Below are 18,500 nucleotides of genomic sequence, written 5' to 3' on the forward strand. Positions count from 1 at the left end.
ATTTTGTTCCTGGAATAGAAAGATGAACAGATTTGTAATTTTCAGCTCGACTGAGCTCACTCTGACATCAATATTTTGTCATTATTTTTAATGATGGTCACATCAGTCACAGATCTTCAGTTTATACTTATATTTGAAGACGGCTCGGATGATAATTCCGTTGACTTGCTTTTCATCTGTTTTACGAGATAAATTATTGCAGCATTAGAAATCATCACCAGATGCAAGGTTTAAAGTTTTTTTTGGTAAATGGGCAAGTGAAATCACTTTAAATTCAGAATTTCAAGTCACCGAGAAATCCCAGCAAACACTTTGCTTCACAAACAATCTGAATTTCAGCAAAGTATTAATGTAATGGTACTCTAAGATTGAATATTACAAGGATGTCATTATCTTGGAGAAGGTGCAAACAAGAATTATGAAGATATTACCAGAACTGGAGGGTTTGTGCTATAAGGAGAGACTGGATAGGTGAGGAGTTGATTCTCTAGATTCTCTGGAGTGCAATAAAGTAGGGGAAGCTTTATAAAATTATGAGGTGAAAAGATAAGGCAGATAGCCAAAGTATTTTCCACGGGGTAGAGGAGTCTAAAATGAGAGAACATAGGTTTAAAGGTGCAAGGGGAAAGATTCAAAAATGATGTGAGGGGCAACTTTTTCCAACAGAGATGGTGGTTTTAGGGAATGAATGACCAATAGAATTGATAGAAGTAGGTGACATTTAAAATGCATTTAGACAGTTCCATGGACAGGAAGGATTTTTAAGAGATATGGGCCAAATGTATGCAACTTGCTCAGCACAGATGAATTGGACAAAGGACCAGCTCCTGCATTGTATAGTTCAATGATTCTATTAAACATTAATCATTAATAGAGGGGTGATTAATTCCTTCATTTGTTCTCAACTATGCTGACATTGGTTGCTTAAGGTTGTTATAGGATAAGCTCCCACTACTTATTAAATGCGCTCAATGCCGTGTATCTTAAATAGCCTCTGACAACCAAACCCAGCTCCAGGCCTTCACGTGTGCCTTAGCTACCAACTCCATGGAACTGTTCCTACTGACCGGAGAAAGGGCAAAGATGATTTACTGGTGCCTTACAACTAGTTGGCAGCTCAGCTTGAAGAAGCAAAACTCTGATCTCAAACCTCCACTGCATTGCATCTACAGCCACCCATGGGAATTGCTTTCAGAGTAAAACCACAAGGAAAGCTCTGGATCTGCAGTCCCTAAGATAGTCCTATGTTGAGTTCAAAGCTGACTGGCAACTCCTGCGGCACCACTGATGCCAAACTGTATCAGTCTCTGCCGTCCTTTGGACTCATCAGCTAAGTGGAGAGGGTAAGGCTGCTACATGGACAACAGCTTGCTCTCCATATCATACCGCCCTGGCTTGTGTGCCACTTAGACAGCTGGGACACCACCTCCCATGGTCGGCCCAGACCAACAGAGAGCCTCAGTGCTGACATCTCCCTGCACCATACACTTCTAGACAATGAACATAGAAATCTCCAGCACATTACAGATCCTTCAGCCCACAATGTTGTGCCAACTATGTAGCCTACTCTAGAAACTGACTAGATTTTCCTACCACATAGCCCTATAATTTTTCTAAGCTCCATGTACCTATCTAAGAGGCTCTTGTAACCTATTGTATCCGCCTCTACCACTGTCACCAGCAGTGCATTCCACACACCCACCACTCTGTGTGGAAAACCTACCTCTGACATCCCCTTGTACCTACTTTCAAGAATCTTAAAACTATGCCCCCTTGTGTTAGCCATTTCAACCCTGGGAATAATCCTTTGGCTATCTACGCGATCAATGCCTCTCATCATCTTTTACACCCTTATCAGATCACTTCTCATCCTCTGTCGCTCCAAAGAGAAATGGGCAAGTTCACGCAACCTATTCTCACAAGGCATGCTCTCCAATCCAGGCAACATCCTTGTAAATCTCCTCTGCACTCTCTATAGCATCCACATCCTTCCTGTAGTGAGGTGACCAGAACTGAACACAGTACTCCAAGTGGGGTCTAACTAAGGCTTTATATAGCCATAACATTATCTCACGGCTCTTGAACTCAATCCCACAGTTGATGAAGACCAATACACCATATGCCTTCTTAACAACACTGTCAACATGTGCAGCAGCTTTGAGTGGCCTATGGACATCGACCCCTGATCTTGCTGATCCTCCACACCATCAAGAGTAACCCTGAGCCAGTGGTTATAATCAATTGAACAAGGGAAAACTAGTGGATCCTCCTTTCATGAAAACACCAGTTATATCAATCCACAGACCATGATTGACCTCAGGAGACAGTGTCCTTTCTAATTTTATTTCAAAATTAAGTGAAGAACAAACTCAGGGTGAAGTTGGTCATCTAAGATGGTGAATTTGTGCATTAATATGCCATCGTCTCCCTGCTCTAAGTAGTCATTTATTATGTTTTCCCAAATTAGGTTTCATCAGTATATTATGGTTGAAAAATAAATAAATGAAAAATCCAAGATTAGAATTGCATTAGAAGAAATGACTAGAGAATATTTTGGAGAATCTGTGCATTAATATGCCATCCTCTCCCTGCTCTATGTAGACATTTAATTACATTTCTTCACTATATTATAGTTGAAAATCAATAGATAAAAATTCCATGATTAGACTTACATCGGAAGACTCCTCAACTGATGTCTCATTTGACTTTCTCTCTACCTGCATGAAGAAAAAAAATCAATATTTATATGCTCAGCATGTTAATCAATGAAAATTTGTAGAGTAACCTTTGAACAAAACCTTTAATGATTTATTACATGTAAACCTAGATTTATCATGATTTGTGATTCAGTATTGTAGTGGAGAAGTGCTCACCAGAACAATTACATTCTGCGACAATAATCATATCGCCCGGATAATGTGAGGTGTGGAGGGTCTGTAGATAATTTGGGTAAAATGTCACTCTCACTTAATTAATTGGCATTAAGTATATTGAAACTGCTCTGCATCTTGGTCTCCAAAACTGGTGAATGTTACAGCTATTTCCCTCATGCCTAGCACCCAATCATGTTGATATCCAGCTCACTTTATCCTTGAAGGGAAGCAAACTCGTTCTCTGTATTGGAGCCCCTCGGTCAAACTTCCCCAAGGAACAAAACATCACAATACCTTTCTCAATGCATTGACCTAAATAGGGTTGCCAACTGTCCCGTATTAGCTGGGACATCCCGTATATTGGGCTAAATTGGTTTGTCCAATACAGGACTGCCTTGTCCCATATTTCCCCTGCTGAGGTAGAGCGTTCCTGTGAAACCTTTCGTGTCGAAATGGCGTAAAGCGAAGAAGTAATTACCATTAATTTATATGGGAAATATTTTTGAGCGTTCCCAGACCCAAAAAATAACCTACCAAATCATACCAAATAACACATAAAACCTAAAGTAACACTAACATATAGTAAAAGCAGGAATGATATGATAAATACACTGCCTCTATAAAGTAGAGATAATGTATGTACAGTCAGGAAGATTAAGCCAAAACCGATTTGTAGAAAAAAATCGGCACGTACACGTATGCACACATCATGCATGCGCGCGTCACTCATGCGCACACAGGTGCCCGCGCAAGGCTTCATGGTCATGGTAGTCTTTCTCGGGGTAAACACAAGTGTCCCGTATTTGACTGCTACTTTTGTCCCTTATTTGGGAGTGAGAAAGTTGGCAACCCTAGACTTAAAGTATGTGGAGCAGACTTGATGGGCCAAATGGCCTAATTCTGCTCCTATGTCTTATTTCTTATGGTCTAAATGGTCCTCCCTCCCTCTGTTCAGACATAGTTGAATTGAATATATTTAACATATTGACTTTCTGTCAAGATCAAAAAGATCATCTGATTTTTTTCCATTTATACTCACATCAGCTGAATCTTCAAGAGATGTCTCTTTTGACTTGTCTTTTTCCTGTATGGAAATAATATTTATATATGTTTATGTGAGGAATTTTGAAAAGACATAAACTGAAAAATTTTCAGTTTGCTCAAGTATTAAGTATTGAAATATAGCAAAGTCTTTGTTTACTCTGAGCACTTCAGCAGCAAATGCAGCAGTCCATTGGGAAGGCAAATTGCCTTTATTGCAAGAGGATTTGAAAAGAAGAATACCACAATTGTATTGAACCTTGGTGAGGATTTTATGGTTTTGGTCTGCTTTTCTGAAGAAGGATATGCTTGAGACAGAGGATACAGCAAAGATATACAAGTATAGTTTCCAGAATGGTGCATCTGCCCTATGAGGAGAGTTTAAGTATGATAGACTCTATCTATGACAGATTGGAAGAATGAGAGGTGCCTTACCATGAGCAAAATACCGAGAGGGTTTGATTGGATATCAGGGGAAGGATTTTCACCAATCTAAGGAGTTGACAGCTTGGCTCATAGTCTCAAAATAAGAGCTTTGCTGTGAGGAATGGGGTGAAACTCAGTTGGTGAGTCTTTGGAATTTGCTACCCTCACCCCCCCCCCCCCCCCCAGAGAGCTCTGGAGTCTCAATCGCAAGTTCATTCAAAACAGGGATTGGTGAATTGTTGGATGTTAACAGAATCAAGGCCAACAGTGTTCTACAGGAAAATGCATTGAGGTGGAAGCTAATACTTAATATTCTCTCTATCTTCGCTCACCACTGTCTGGAATTTGGCCGAGAATGAAGTAAGATCCTCAGACTCTATTCTGACAGATCAATCTAGATTTCACATTCCATTGAAAGACTGAGGCATCACCGCCCAAATTAAACTTACATTTGAAGATATTTCCAGTGAAGAGTCTTCCAATTTACTTTTCTCCTATAAAAGCATGAACATTTATAACATTAGATGAAGGTTAGTAATCCTGACATTTCTAAATGATGATTCGATTACTTAGCATTAGATTACAGAAGCTTCAATAAAAAGACTAATGTCAATAGTACACTGATATTCAAAAAAGTGCCTGGCTACAGTAAGTGCCTGGAGCAGAATGAATGGCTATTCCTGCAATAGATGGCGCAGGCATCATGCCATCTGTTATATTGAATCCATGGAAGGATTGGTACTTCATGACTCAGTGATGAGAGTTTGACAGACACTTCTCTTCTACCCTGTTCTGCAATTGCTCAGTTCATCTTCAGCAGAGAACAAACTCATCATGCACTGAAATCTAATATTAGGATCCCCTCCCTAAACATCAGACTGGGATAACATGCTGTCTTATCCACTATTCCTAATGGAGAACTTAACATTTCATTGCTAACAATTATGACTTCATCACGAACAATTGAAATCAACAAGAAAAAAAGAATCTGATAAATTACTGATTAATACTCACATCTGAGGTTTCCTCAAGTGATGTTTCTTTTGATTTGCTTTGTGCCTGTAAGATAAAGATATTTATTTTTAGATCTTCAGCATACATAAACAATGAAATGTTCAGTAAACGATCTTGTGTTACAAATTCCATTGTCCTGAATTGTATGAATACAGTTATCTCAATACTGTTTTCACTTGATTCTGTTGAGTCCACTCTCGCTGTCAGCTGTTGTCAGACCGTCACACTCCAATTCAACATCAGCTACCTTATCAGCAAAAAATTCCACATGGCTTTTGCAAAACCCTTTCTCCTGTTAGTATGAAGCATAATGGAAGGAAATTATTCATGATTCCAAGCAAGACAATAAATCAATGTGATTAAGCTCTAAGTCAATTCTTAGCTTTTACTTTGATATAACTGCATATGTATGGTCATTTCTATCAAATATGTCATAATTAAAGCTTGCGTTTTGATGCCTTTACATACACGGACTTGCATGATCTAATATAACTCTGGACTCACCGCAATGTTTTTATGGCGGAAGGAGCAGCTGGGATCATCAAATTCCTGTCCAGAATTCTTGGAGCAGACAGTTTCTTTCACAGAGAATGTTAAATCCATGCTGTAGGACAGTTTACCTGTGTGATATGTCTGAAGGAAGAAAAAGAGATTATTGGTGAATTATTGTGTCTGGTGTTCTTTCACCACTCTGTTAAAACTGAGAGTTACTAGGGGCTTTTCGTATCTGAGCAATCAACCAAAATGGACAAGAGAATTACTTTGCCCAATGGTAAAACTGTTACTAAAACCATCATGATATGGTTACTTAGTTTGCAGGAACCCTTAATTATTGGAGGGAAAAAACAAACAATTTTGGAAAAACTTTCAGGGACTTCCAAATCAAAGACCGATAGATCTTTGAATGTTAATTCCAAAATTTTGGTCCACAACTCAAACACTGATTAGGAATTAAATTGCTGAACACAATGTAATATTCAGCTCTTGTTGAATACTTAGATTCCATCTTATCTTCTATGTTATAGAACTTACACCTAGAATTATACATTTTGTGTCATTCACCCCGTCTGGCCTACACTGGCTCCCAGCAGACCAATCCCATCAATCCTACTCTCCTTCCCTTCAATTCAAATCTCCATAATGTTGTCCCTATTACATACCATCATGTCTCCTCAGATATTTTTCTGTTAACCTAATCTTAGGATAAGTTTTAGCAGCCAATTAACTTGCACTCTGACATAGTTTGTGAAACACAATTAGCCAAGGACGCACTTACATTTGTCACTCCTCTCCTGGTGATACTACAGAGGTTGGGGATCTCAGTCATTTCATTCAGCTTTATAACTGAGGCTCTCAGGGCTTCCTTGGTGCTTGGCACTCCTGCAGAAAGAGAGGGAAAGTTGTAAAAGACATTCCAACAGACCCCAGTGAATTCTTCTTACACATGGCTGAAATGTTGCTATCTGAAGCTCATTATGAACAACGCACTGCTCCCTGAAGTTCCATTCTTACCAGTACCTACCTGAGCAGTAGAAGATCTGCACAGCAGCAACTGCAAGCAGGAAGGTTTTCATTCTGCCTCGTATGGGGTCAGCCAGCTGGTTTTTCAAATCGAAGGAACAGCTTTTCTCTTTCTATTGATCTACCTTCACCAGGCTGCCTTCAGTCTTTATATCCTGCACCTCCACCACATTCAAACACTGGCCCGTGTTTGCTCAGCTTGCTGACTGTGGGCACCGGAACCAGATGAAAGGTGGGCTCCACTTATGGGCAAGCTTCCTCCTAGTATCATCATCATGTTTAGATTTGCTGGGAAATTGAGCCCGTTCATGTTTCATTCCTTGGAATATGAAATAGTATATGTACAGAGAAGAAGCAATCATCTCAAACTTGTACAAAACCACTTTGCACCATGATGATTTACCTCCAATGCACCTCCAATGTTCAATAGGTACATCGAATGTCAGAGAAATGTATACAATATGCATCCTGAAATCTTTTCATTGAGAACATCCACAAAAACAGAGCAGTGCCCCAAAGAATGAATGACAGTTAAATGTTAGAACCCCAAAGCCCTCCTTAACCCCTCCCTCTCCACGCACAAGCAGCAGCAAGATGACAGCCCCTCCCCCACCAGCAAAAAAAGTATCTGTGCCCCCCTACTGAGCACTCAAGTGTGCAACAAAGCATCAGTAATGTCACAGACTTGCAGTACCCCAAAGACTACTTGTTTACCCGGTAATTCAACATACCACAGGCTCTTTCTCTCTCCCTAATAAGGGAAAAAGAAGTGTCCCCGTTTCACAGTGAAAGGGGAGACATAACAAACAGCTCACTGATTTACGATGTTAGAAGTCTGTTGTGTCGCTTTTTCCGAGCTCTGCGTCCAGAGAATCGGCCCTGAAAAGGCTTAGGTCTCTGGGCACGCAGTTGGCAGATAACTCGCTGCTCCTGATGTTCCTTGTTCTTCCGCGACGCCTCTGTCAGGGGCATTGGCCTTGAATCAGCCCATCTCCAGAGCCATGAAAGTCTAGCACCCTGAAACAATGTTAGTCTTCCAGGCTGTGTCCTTGGGATATCAAAAAGCGGCCAGTCGTGTGGTCCCAAGAACGGGTTCCATTCCCGCAAAGCACTGAAGTCAGTGTGTAAGGGTCAGGGTCTTCAAAAGAACCCTGAAAAGGAAAAAAAGAGATATCAAAGATAGAAATAGAGCTGCTTCTGAAGATGCAAGCAAGGGAGTTACCATTTAGCACCATCTTGACTTTGCTCCACCCTCTGAAGAATGTGCTGGAATTACCAGCACACTGCTGAAAGAAACCTGAGGGATAAATCCAAAGTATGTTGAGAGAAACCTTGTATGTTTTTCATGTTCTATCAATGTTTACAGTAATATTGATGACATTTTTAGAGGTAAATAAGCTTTGTGGGCAATTGGAAGAATTTGTCCAATTACTACTCCAGGAATATCACCAATCAGAGTTAGCATCTTCAAATTGAGGGTACAATTGAGAAGTAATTGACTTTGGAAAGTCAAATTTGAAGGCAAAATATGGTGTTAATGGCAAGATTCTTAGGAGTGTGGAGAAAAAGAGGAATCTTGGTTCCATGTCCACAGATTATCTCAAGGTTGCAGCAAAAGTTGACAGGATTGTTAAGAAGGCACTTGGTGTGTTCTGTCTGTCTGTATCTTGTTTTACGGCGGTTGGCATCCAGCTTAATGATGCATTACCACCACCCTCTGCTCCAGAATGTGCACTAGACATACATTCTAAATCCCTTCACCCAATCACACACACACACACACACACACACACACACACACACACACACACACACATATATATACAAACCTACACTTCACCCTCCCATCTTTGACCATCCTAGTATCCTATTCCTGTTTATTCGTCATATTCTATAAAAAACCTCTGTACCCCTTAAAAATGTTAAAAATACCCGGACTTGTGCTCTCTCACCCATGCCCAGCACCCCTTTTAATGTGAATTCCTGCATCCCCAACTCCCTTAATTTATTTCTCATCATCTCTCTCTGTATCCCATACTTCCTGCAACTCAGAACTACACGTTCTACTGACTCCTCTTCCTGACATTCCTCACACAATCCTGTCTGGTGCTCCCCTATCATTTTCAATGTTTTGTTTAATGCACAATGCCCCAGCCTTAACCTAGTCCACACAATTTCCTCTCTTCTGTTTCCATTACCTACCCTAGTAACTGCAACACTTTTTTATATTTGATATAAATGCCTCCCTTTCCCCTCCCTGTCCCATCTTTCTTGCCACATTCGGTTGACTTTTTCCCAGATTACACACTTAACCTCTGCTTTACTGATACTAATGTGCATTTCCATATTTTTGTTCTTTAACGCCCTCTTTGCCAACTCATCCACCCTCTCATTCCCCTTCACCCCTACATGTGCTGGAACCCATAGAAATTTTACCTGACCTCTCTGATTTGCAATTCTTGTAACTAACTGAAGGACTTCATAAAGTACATCTTGCCGACTGTTTGTGTGAAAAGACCTTAAACTTGCTAGAGCTGAGGATGAATCTGAACATATCAATGCTTTGGCTTGTCTGGCTTTCTGCACCCATTGCAATGCAACCAACACTGCCAGCATCTCCACTGTAAACACCCCTAACTTATTAGATGTTCTTCTGCTGATTCCAATTTCTTTTGCTGGTATTACCACCCCAAACCCTGTCACTCCTGTTTCAGGTTCCCTCGCACCATCCGTATAGATGTGAGTATAATCACTATACTTTTCCATCACATGACAGTTAAATGCATTTACCAAATCTGTTTTATATCTTTCTTTCCTTTTTACCTCTAACAAATGCCAGTCTATGTCAGGCCATACAAGCTTCCATGGAGCTACAACCGGATAAACTACTGAAGGGCTTATCCTCAGATCAAATACTCCACATTCTTTCGCAATATCATTCCCTACCCAACTAAAGGTATCCCTCTGAAGCCTCCCATTTTCCCAGCACTCCTGCAACACTCCTTTAGTAGGGTGAGAATCATTGTGCCCCTGCAAGTTAGCCCAGTAGTTTGCCATCAGTTGCATCCTTCTTAGTTCCAAAGGCATTATTCCCATTTCTACCTGTAGGGCTGACACTGGTGACATTTTAAAAGCCCCACTGCACACTCTCAAGGCCTGAGCCTGAATCACATCCAGTTTCCTTATAAGAGACCTAGCTGCTGATCCATATACTATATTTCCATAATCCAATACAGATCTCACTAAAGCCACATACATTCTCTTCAAAGCTGAACAACTTGCTCCCCATTCCCTACCAGTCAAACATCTCATCACATTTATTACTTTTTTACATTTCTCCTCAACTTTCCTGATATGGTCTGCCCATGTTAATCGTGAATCAAATATAACTCCCAGAAATTTAAATGATGCAACCCTTTCTAATTCAACCCCACACATTCTTAACTTCTTCCCTACCTCAACCCTTTTCCTGATAAAAAATACAGTTTGAGTTTTACCTACTGAAAATCTACATCCCCAATCATAACCCCACTCCACAACTTCATCAATTGTTTCCTGTAGTTTCCTGATTATATGGTCCATGTTCCTGCCTCTTTCCCACAAGGCCCCATCGTCCGCAAACAGTGACCTACCTATATCCACTGGTACCTTAGTGAAGATGTCATTGATCATAATGATGAAAAGTAACGGGCTAATCACGCTACCTTGAGGTGTGCCATTTTCCACTATGTACTGTTTTGATAATTCTGATCCAATCCGAACTTGAATTTTTCTACCAAACAAAAAATCTTTAATCCAATTAAAAACTCTCCCACCAACCCCCATCTTGTGCAGTTTAATTAATAATCCTTCATTCCACATCATATCATAGGCTTTTTCAATGTCAAAGAACACTGCCACTACTGTCTCTCTATTTGCCTGGGCCTTCCTTATTTCAGTCTCTAACATAATCACTGAGTCCATGGAATTCCTTCCCTTTCTAAAACCACTCTGATAACTTGTCAGCATTCCCCTTTTCTCAAGCTCATATGATAACCTTTCTGTTATCATCCTTTCCATTATCTTACATGTACTTGATGTTAATGCAATTGGTCTGTAGCTAGTGGGTTTTGACAGATCCTTGCCAGGCTTCCTTATTGGAATTACTACTGCTTCTTTCCATGCACTTGGTAATCTTCCCTCCTCCCACACTCTGTTATAAAAATACAGCAACTTCAAGAGCGCTCCTTCTCCTAGATTTTTTAGCATCACAGAGCATATCAGATCTTTCCCTGGGGAGGTTGGTCTCGATCTCTTTATTGCTCTCACCATTTCTGCTAATGTAAATGGATCATCAATTATATCATCTGTTCCTTCCCTCCTGCTTAACACACCTGGGTGTTGGCTCATTATTCTTTCCCTTCTTCTTCTCCCTTCTTCAGACAAATTTTCTGAACTGTGTATCAGTACAAATGACTTAGCCATGACCTCAGCCTTATCCCTACTGGAGACTGCAATTTCCTCCTCAGATATCATTACTGGATATTCCCATTCCCTTCTATCTCCTCCCAGATCCTTCTGCTGCCATGATAATTGTTGAAGTCACCTGACTGTTTAATTCATCTACATTTCCAGAAATATCAATCTTTGTCAACCCTTCTTCACTCAACTTCTGGAACTTACCCCAATCAGCTTCTTCAAACACCCACTTTGGGGTTCCGCCACCTGGTCTTACTTCAACTCTTTCACCCACTGAACACAAAGCTGGGTAGTGATCACTGCCTACTGTTGAAGCAGTCCAAACTCCCCAGTTACTAATGCCAGCCAAGGTATTAGACACTAACATAATATCTAACACTGACTCAGTTCCTTGTTGTATCTATCCTTGTGCCGCTACCATCATTCATACACACCAAATCCCTTTCTTCCATCAAATCTTCAATTACCTTTCCATTTGGATCTGTAATCTGATCCCCCCATATTGTGCTATGAGCATTGAGATCTGCACACCACACTACTTTATGTCTGTTTTGTCCTTGTATCTTTAATAGGCTGTCCAAATCCAACCTTTTACATGGATTGTAGTAGTTAATTATAACCACTCCCTCCCCTCTCTCCCACACTTCCACCACTATGTATTCCTGATCATCTCCTTTTTTCAGTATCCTCTATGGTATACCTTGCTTGATTAACATAGCACAACCCCCTCCTCCCCCTAAATTTCTATCTTTCCTTATCATTGTATACCCATATACCACAAAGTCTAAAGTTGGTTTCAACCAAGTTTCCTGAATACACACTACATCCGGTTTTACAACCATTTCTTTAATAAAGTGCTTGAATTCCTGGCTATTGGCCAGTAAGCTCCTTGCATTCCATTGTAAAAGAATCACCATAATTAGTATTAACCAACATATGACACTTCCTGGCTTGACTAATTACTGAGGTTCTCCCTCACTTCCTCCCATGTCAGTCCTACTAACCCTAAATGGTTTACTGCTGCTTTTACCACCAGCTGAATTTTGTCACTTTTTGACTTTACCTCAGCAGTACTATTAATCACTCCTGCAATGAATGTTACTAGAGCCCTTTTGTCTACATAAATCCTGTCATTTGTTCTTTGTTGCATCTCTCGTATCCCTATTGCTCCATGTTCATTAGGAGCATTATTCTGTTCTCTTGACATTCTTACAGCTTCTGCATAAGTGATCTTTCTTTTCACTCTTATTTCTTGAATTTTAGTGTCCCGTCTGACAACCTCACACCCACTATATGCCACATTATGAGCTCCTCCACAATTGCAGCATTTTGGTTGAACTCCTGTTCCGCACTTTCCATATTCATGATCACCCCCACATCTAGCACATCTCCTCTGCCTTTTAGCCACGTGTCCAAACCTTTGACAATTATAGCACCTCAATGGCTTTGGCACATACACCCTTACTGGGTAACTCATGAAACCCAGGAACACCTTCCTTGGCACTCTTTCTTCTTCAAATTCAATTGATACAAATTCACTTTCCTTTTTCACTCCCTCCTTTGTTGTTTTCAGTCTTTGAACATTCATTACTTTCCCTCCTTTGATATTCCTCTTTATCTCCTCCATATTTATACTCATTGGTATCCCCGTGATCACTCCTTTACAACCATTGTTTTGTGCTCCAACCCTCCCAGTGTATTCCACCTTGCATTTTCCTATCTCTTTTAGCTTGAGTGCTTTCTCAAGTTGTTCCTCATTCGCACATCTTACCAATAAGTTGCCATCATTACGGACTTTTGCAAATACTATTTCCCCTATCTTATTTGTCAGAGTTGTTGTTAGCACAAATGGGTTAATTTTCTTCATATGTCCCTGAGCCTTCTCATTAAACCTAATTATGACAACACCTCCTCTCTGAGCTTGTTCATCTTCCTCACTTTCAGAGCTTTCTCCACTATCATTTCTTATTCTTTTATTCTCTTTGTCTTGGTTTTTATTCATCCGACCCCTCACTACCTCCTCATTCCCTTTATTTCTCCCTTCACAATAATCCACCTCTCCCCAGCTGCCTACCTCTGGTCCCAAGTCTCTATCCCTCTCCTTCTCCACTTTCTTTCCCTCAAACCCGCCTCTTATCTTGTCCGCCATTACCGGACCCATACGATCCCCTCCCAGCAATTTCCGTTCCTTCCCCACTCTCTTTCCCTCAACAGGTTCCAAACCACATTCACGCATCAAGCAAAACACAGCCAGCTTCCAGTCGAGCCAACTCGGCCACTCTCTTCTCAGACGCCGGAAACCAAAAGCCGTCCCCCCGAATCGTCTTTCTTCCTCCTGGTCTCTGAACACTTTCCCTCTACCGAAGGGTCTCGGCCTGAAACGTCGACTGTACCTCTTCCTAGAGATGCTGCCTGGCCTGCTGCGTTCACCAGCAACTTTGATGTGTGTCACTTGAGGATCTGCTAGGGGCAGCCCACAAATGCCATCACACATTCCAACACCAACTGAGTAGGCCCACAATACTCAGCAGAACAATGGACAGCAAAAAGTCTATCAAAGCTTGCAGTGGGACTTGGACCAGCTGAAAAAAATGGGCTGAAAAATGGCAGACAGAATTTAGTGCAGAGAAGTGTGAAGCGTTGGACTTTCAGGGTACGTCTTACACTGTGAGTGGGAGAACACTAGAGGAATGCAGTAGAACAAAATGATCTGGGAATACAGGTCCATAATTCATTGAAAGTTGCGTCACAAGCAGATAGGCCCAGAAAGGAAGTTTTTGGCACATTTGCCTTCATAGATCAAAGTTCAGGAATTGGAATGTTATGTTGATGTTGTATAAGATGTTGGTGAGGCCTAATTTGGAGTATTGTGTGCAGCTTTGGTCACTTACAGGAAAGATGTAAATTTTGATTAAAAGAGTACAGACAAAATTTACAAGGACGTGGCCAGGACTGGAGGACCTGAGTTGTAAGGAAAGATTGAATAGGTTAGAATTTTATTCTTTGGAACATAGAAGACTGAATGGAGATTTGATAGGGGTATACAAAATTATGAGGAGTATGGACAGAGTAAATGCAAGCAGGCTTTTTCCAATGTGTGAGATTACAACTAGAGGTCATGGGTTAAGGTTGAAATGTGAAATGATTAAGCAGTACTTCAGGCGAAACCTCTTCACTCAGAGGGTGTTCAGAGTGTGGAACAAGTGGTGGATGCGATTTTGTTTTCAATGTTTAAGAGACATCTGGATAGGTATATGGATGGCAGGGGTATACAAGGCTACAGTCCAGGTGCAGGTCGACGGGTCCAGGCAGTTTAAATGGTCTGGCAGTTTAGATGGGCCAAGGAGCCAGTTTCTCTGCTGTAGGTCTCTATGCCTCCATGACTCTAACTCATTGACCTGGTGGGGAGGGGTCTTGTTCATCCTCTGCAGGTTTGTCACCCAACATCTGACATCTAGCCACAGATGTCCTTCATCTGTGTCACTGGTGATCGAACCCGGAGCGGAGACTTAAACTCCGGCCTGACCTCTAATCCACCTTACAAAATATAGGAAGGATGTGGAACCTTCAGAGAGAGTATAGAGGAGATTTACCCAGATGCTGCCTAAAGGTAACATTTCTTATGAGGACAGGTTGAGCAAGCTCGATCTTTTCACTTTGGAGTGAAGGAGGAAGATGGCGGTGTGACGCAGCGCACGTGGCCGTTCCGAATTGATATCGTATCTGTGAAGAAGGATGCCATGCACAATCCTGATTTGATAGAGACAGACGTGAAGAAGCACGGATGAACATCTGGAGTAACTTTGAAATGCCTGCTTCGCTGCCGCTGCTACTGCGCGATCGAGAATCTCCGGAGGGAAGGCCCCAAATCCTCGGCCTTGCCTATTGCCTGTTGCTGGGGCCAGGGTCGAAGCGCTCGACAGAGATGGTGCTCGGTGCATCGGTGTCGGGGAGCTGGTCGGAGGCTCAGAGTTTTCAGACGGACTCGGAGTCAGACTGTGGTCGGATGCTTCCGGGATGCTGCATCGGCAAGTTTGCGGCGCTGGAGGTTCACCGTCTGCGTGAGATGATGGGACTTTCGAGAGACTCTGAGACTTTACCGTGCCCATGGTCTGTTCTTATCAAATTATGGTATTGCTTTGCACTGTTGTAACTATATGTTATAATTATGTGGTTTTTGTCAGTTTTTCAGTCTTGGTTTGTCATGTGTTTCTGTGATATCATTCCGGAAAAACGTTGTATCCTTTCTTAATGCATGCATTACTAAATGACAATAAAACAGGACTGTGTGTCCTCATAATCTAATCTACGTTTGTAAAATAATCTAATCTAAATGAAGTGATAAAGATGTACAAATTAAAATGCATTGATGCACTGGGCTGCCAGAGACTTTTTCCTTGGGCGGAAATGACTAACATAAGTGGACATAAATTTAAGGTGATTGGAGTGAAGTATAAAGGGGATGTCAGAAGTAAGTATTTTATACAGAGAGTGATGGATCCATGGAATGCCCTGTTAGGGATGTGGGGTGGGGTAGAGGCAGATACATTAGCGATAGTTGAGACTCTTAGAAAGGTACATGGATGATAGAAAAATAAAGGGAAGAGCTAAGGAGAATAGAATCTAAAATCAAGGAGATAATGCTAAGGTTTTATGACATTAGTCCAAGTCAGGCCTTACTTTGGAATATTGTCAACAGTTTTAGGCCCCATATCTCAGAATGGATGTGCTGTTATTGGAGAGAGTCCGAAGGAAGTTCACGAGGATGATTCTGGGAATGAAAGGGTTAACATACTAGGAGCATTTGGCAGCTTTGGGTCTATACTCATTGGAAAGTAGAAGAATGCAGGGGGATCTCATTGTAACCTACTGAATGTTGAAAGGACTAGATAAGGTGGATGCAGAGAGGATGTTTCATATGGTGGGCATGTCCAGAACTAGAGTGCACAGCCTCAAAATTGAGGGACGATCTTTTAGAACAGAGGTAAGGACATTTTTTTTAAGCCAGACAGTAGTGTATCTGTGGAACACTCTGCCACAGACAGTTGTGGAGGTCAAGTCCGTAGGATATATAATGCAAAAGTTGATCATTTCCTGATTGGTCAGACATCAAAGTTTATGGCGAGAAGGCAGGTGTATGGGGTTGAGTGGGATCCGGGATCAGTCATGATGGAATGGCAGAGCAGACTCGGGCTGAATGGCCTAATTCTGCTCCAATGTCTTATGGTCTTATGGTTAGATTGATCTTAGAATAGATTAAGAGGTCAGCACAGCATTGTTGGCTGAAGGGCCTGTACTGTGCTCTAATATACTATGTTCACACAAGAGACTATGGCTGGGAGAAATCTGGACTACCACACAAAAACGTTGGAGGAACTTAGCAAGTCAGGCAGCATGAATGGCGGGAAATGGACGAGCAAGATTTTGGTTTAAATCTCTTCATCTGGGCTGGAAATAAAGTGAGGAAAGGGGTGAAGCAAGATTTGACAGGGTATGACACTGTAGCCTGGCTTAAGCATTATTAGAATTATTTCTTTTGCTTTATTGCTTTTATATCTTTTCCTTAAAATGTACAGATCTTTAAAATGGCAGCACAAAGAATATTCTAGTTGTTCCATATGAAGAAACTTATCCAACCCTCACTTCTCACAAGGTGGGAACAAACGTATCTGCAGGCACTGGAAATCTGAAATAAAAACAGAAAATATTTAAAGAAATTCAGTGAATCAGATGGCATCTGCAGAGAGAGAGAGAGAAAGAGAGCAACAAAGAGAGAGGAAGAGAGAGTACGTGTGAGAGAGCTGATTTTGCAGATCCATAAGATACAAGAGCAGAATTAGACCATTCAGCCCATCCATTCTGCTGCTCTACCATTCCATCATTGTGGGTTTATTATCCCTCTCAACCCCATTTTCCTGCCTTCTCTCTATATCTTTGATGCCCCTACTAATCAAGAACCTATCAACCTCCTCTTTAAATATACTCAATGACTTGGCCAGCACAGCTGTCTGTGGCAATGAATTCCTTGGATTCACCACCACCACTGCCTAAAGATATTCCTACTCATCTCTGTTCTAAAGGAAATTCTTTGAGGAAAATAGACGTGCCTTCTTCAGAAATGTTCTGATCAACTGGTCATCAACCTGAAATGCCAATTGTTTTTCCATAGCTTCTGCACAATCTGCTAATCTCTTCCAACATTTTCCCCTCCCACTCTCTTGGTGACAAGTATATTGTAAATCAATGGCCCTCACAGCTTGCCCACCATTCTGAGGAATTAATAGTCTCCACTGACCACTACTAAATTCTATATCCTTCTATTTAGTTCAAGGCATCACCAGTCCAGAGTTTACTTGGTCACTTTGCAATCATCTTGGTCATCTCCCCAATCTGTCTATGTCCTTCTGGTGACTTCCTGCTTCCTCAACACTACCTGCCCCTCCATTTACTTATCTTCATTTCATCCTCCAACTTTGTCACAAAGCAATCAATTCCTTCATCCAAATCATTGACATATGACGTGCAAAGAAGCTGTCCCAATACCAACCCCTACTGAATTCCACTAGTCTCCAGCAGACAACCAGAATAGGCCTTTTTTCTTCCCTTTCTTTGTCTCCTGCCAGTCAATCAGATACACACAGTAGTACCTTCCCTATAATACCATGAGCTCTTACCTTATTAAGCAGCCTCAGTCACCTTGTTAAAGGTCATATCAAAATTCAGATAAACAACATCCACTAACTCCGCTTTTTTCTATTCTGCCTGCTCTTTCTTCAAAGAGTTCCAAAAGGTCTGCCAAGCAAGGTTTCCTCTTAAGAAAATGTTTTTGGTTCAAATGTTTGACTTCCCCTTAAGGAAACATGGCAATGTTTGGTTAATCTGATCTGTAAACACATGTTGATGATTTCACACAGTTGAGTATTTCTGAGCTGCACTGACCATTGAGGTGATTCACCATGCCATGTGTGGGTGTACCAGTTCACTGATGCAGGGTCAGCGGGTTCACATTGGCCACGACCAACATAGTTTCGTGGGCAGCTTGTGAACTGACACTCACTTTATCTGCCAGGAAAGACTGTGTGAGATACATTCCCCAGTTCACTCCCAAGATTGCATCTTCACAATTTGGTGATACATAAATGAGAAAACACACAGATAAACAGTTGG

The 18,500-nt window shown here is 41.4% G+C and overlaps 1 protein-coding gene and 1 long non-coding RNA gene across 2 annotated transcripts in view; one reads left to right on the forward strand and one right to left on the reverse strand.

Annotated features, from left to right (window-relative positions):
• LOC140198594 (uncharacterized) overlaps window positions 1-18,500 on the forward strand; it is a 59,094-nt gene that overhangs the window by 28,781 nt on the left and 11,813 nt on the right. The gene's annotated exons all lie outside the window — the stretch shown is intronic.
• LOC140199690 (secreted phosphoprotein 24-like) lies at window positions 117-6,928 on the reverse strand. Its single transcript, XM_072262169.1, has 8 exons — window positions 6,877-6,928; window positions 6,631-6,734; window positions 5,859-5,987; window positions 5,550-5,646; window positions 5,083-5,117; window positions 3,913-3,957; window positions 2,673-2,717; window positions 117-176 (listed from the first exon to the last, which is right to left on the reverse strand). Exons 1-8 carry the CDS (start codon window positions 6,926-6,928, stop codon window positions 117-119), a joined length of 567 nt encoding a protein of 188 aa, XP_072118270.1.

The sequence above is a fragment of the Mobula birostris genome, chromosome 6 (assembly GCF_030028105.1).
Source record: "Mobula birostris isolate sMobBir1 chromosome 6, sMobBir1.hap1, whole genome shotgun sequence".
Lineage (NCBI taxonomy): Eukaryota > Metazoa > Chordata > Chondrichthyes > Myliobatiformes > Myliobatidae > Mobula > Mobula birostris.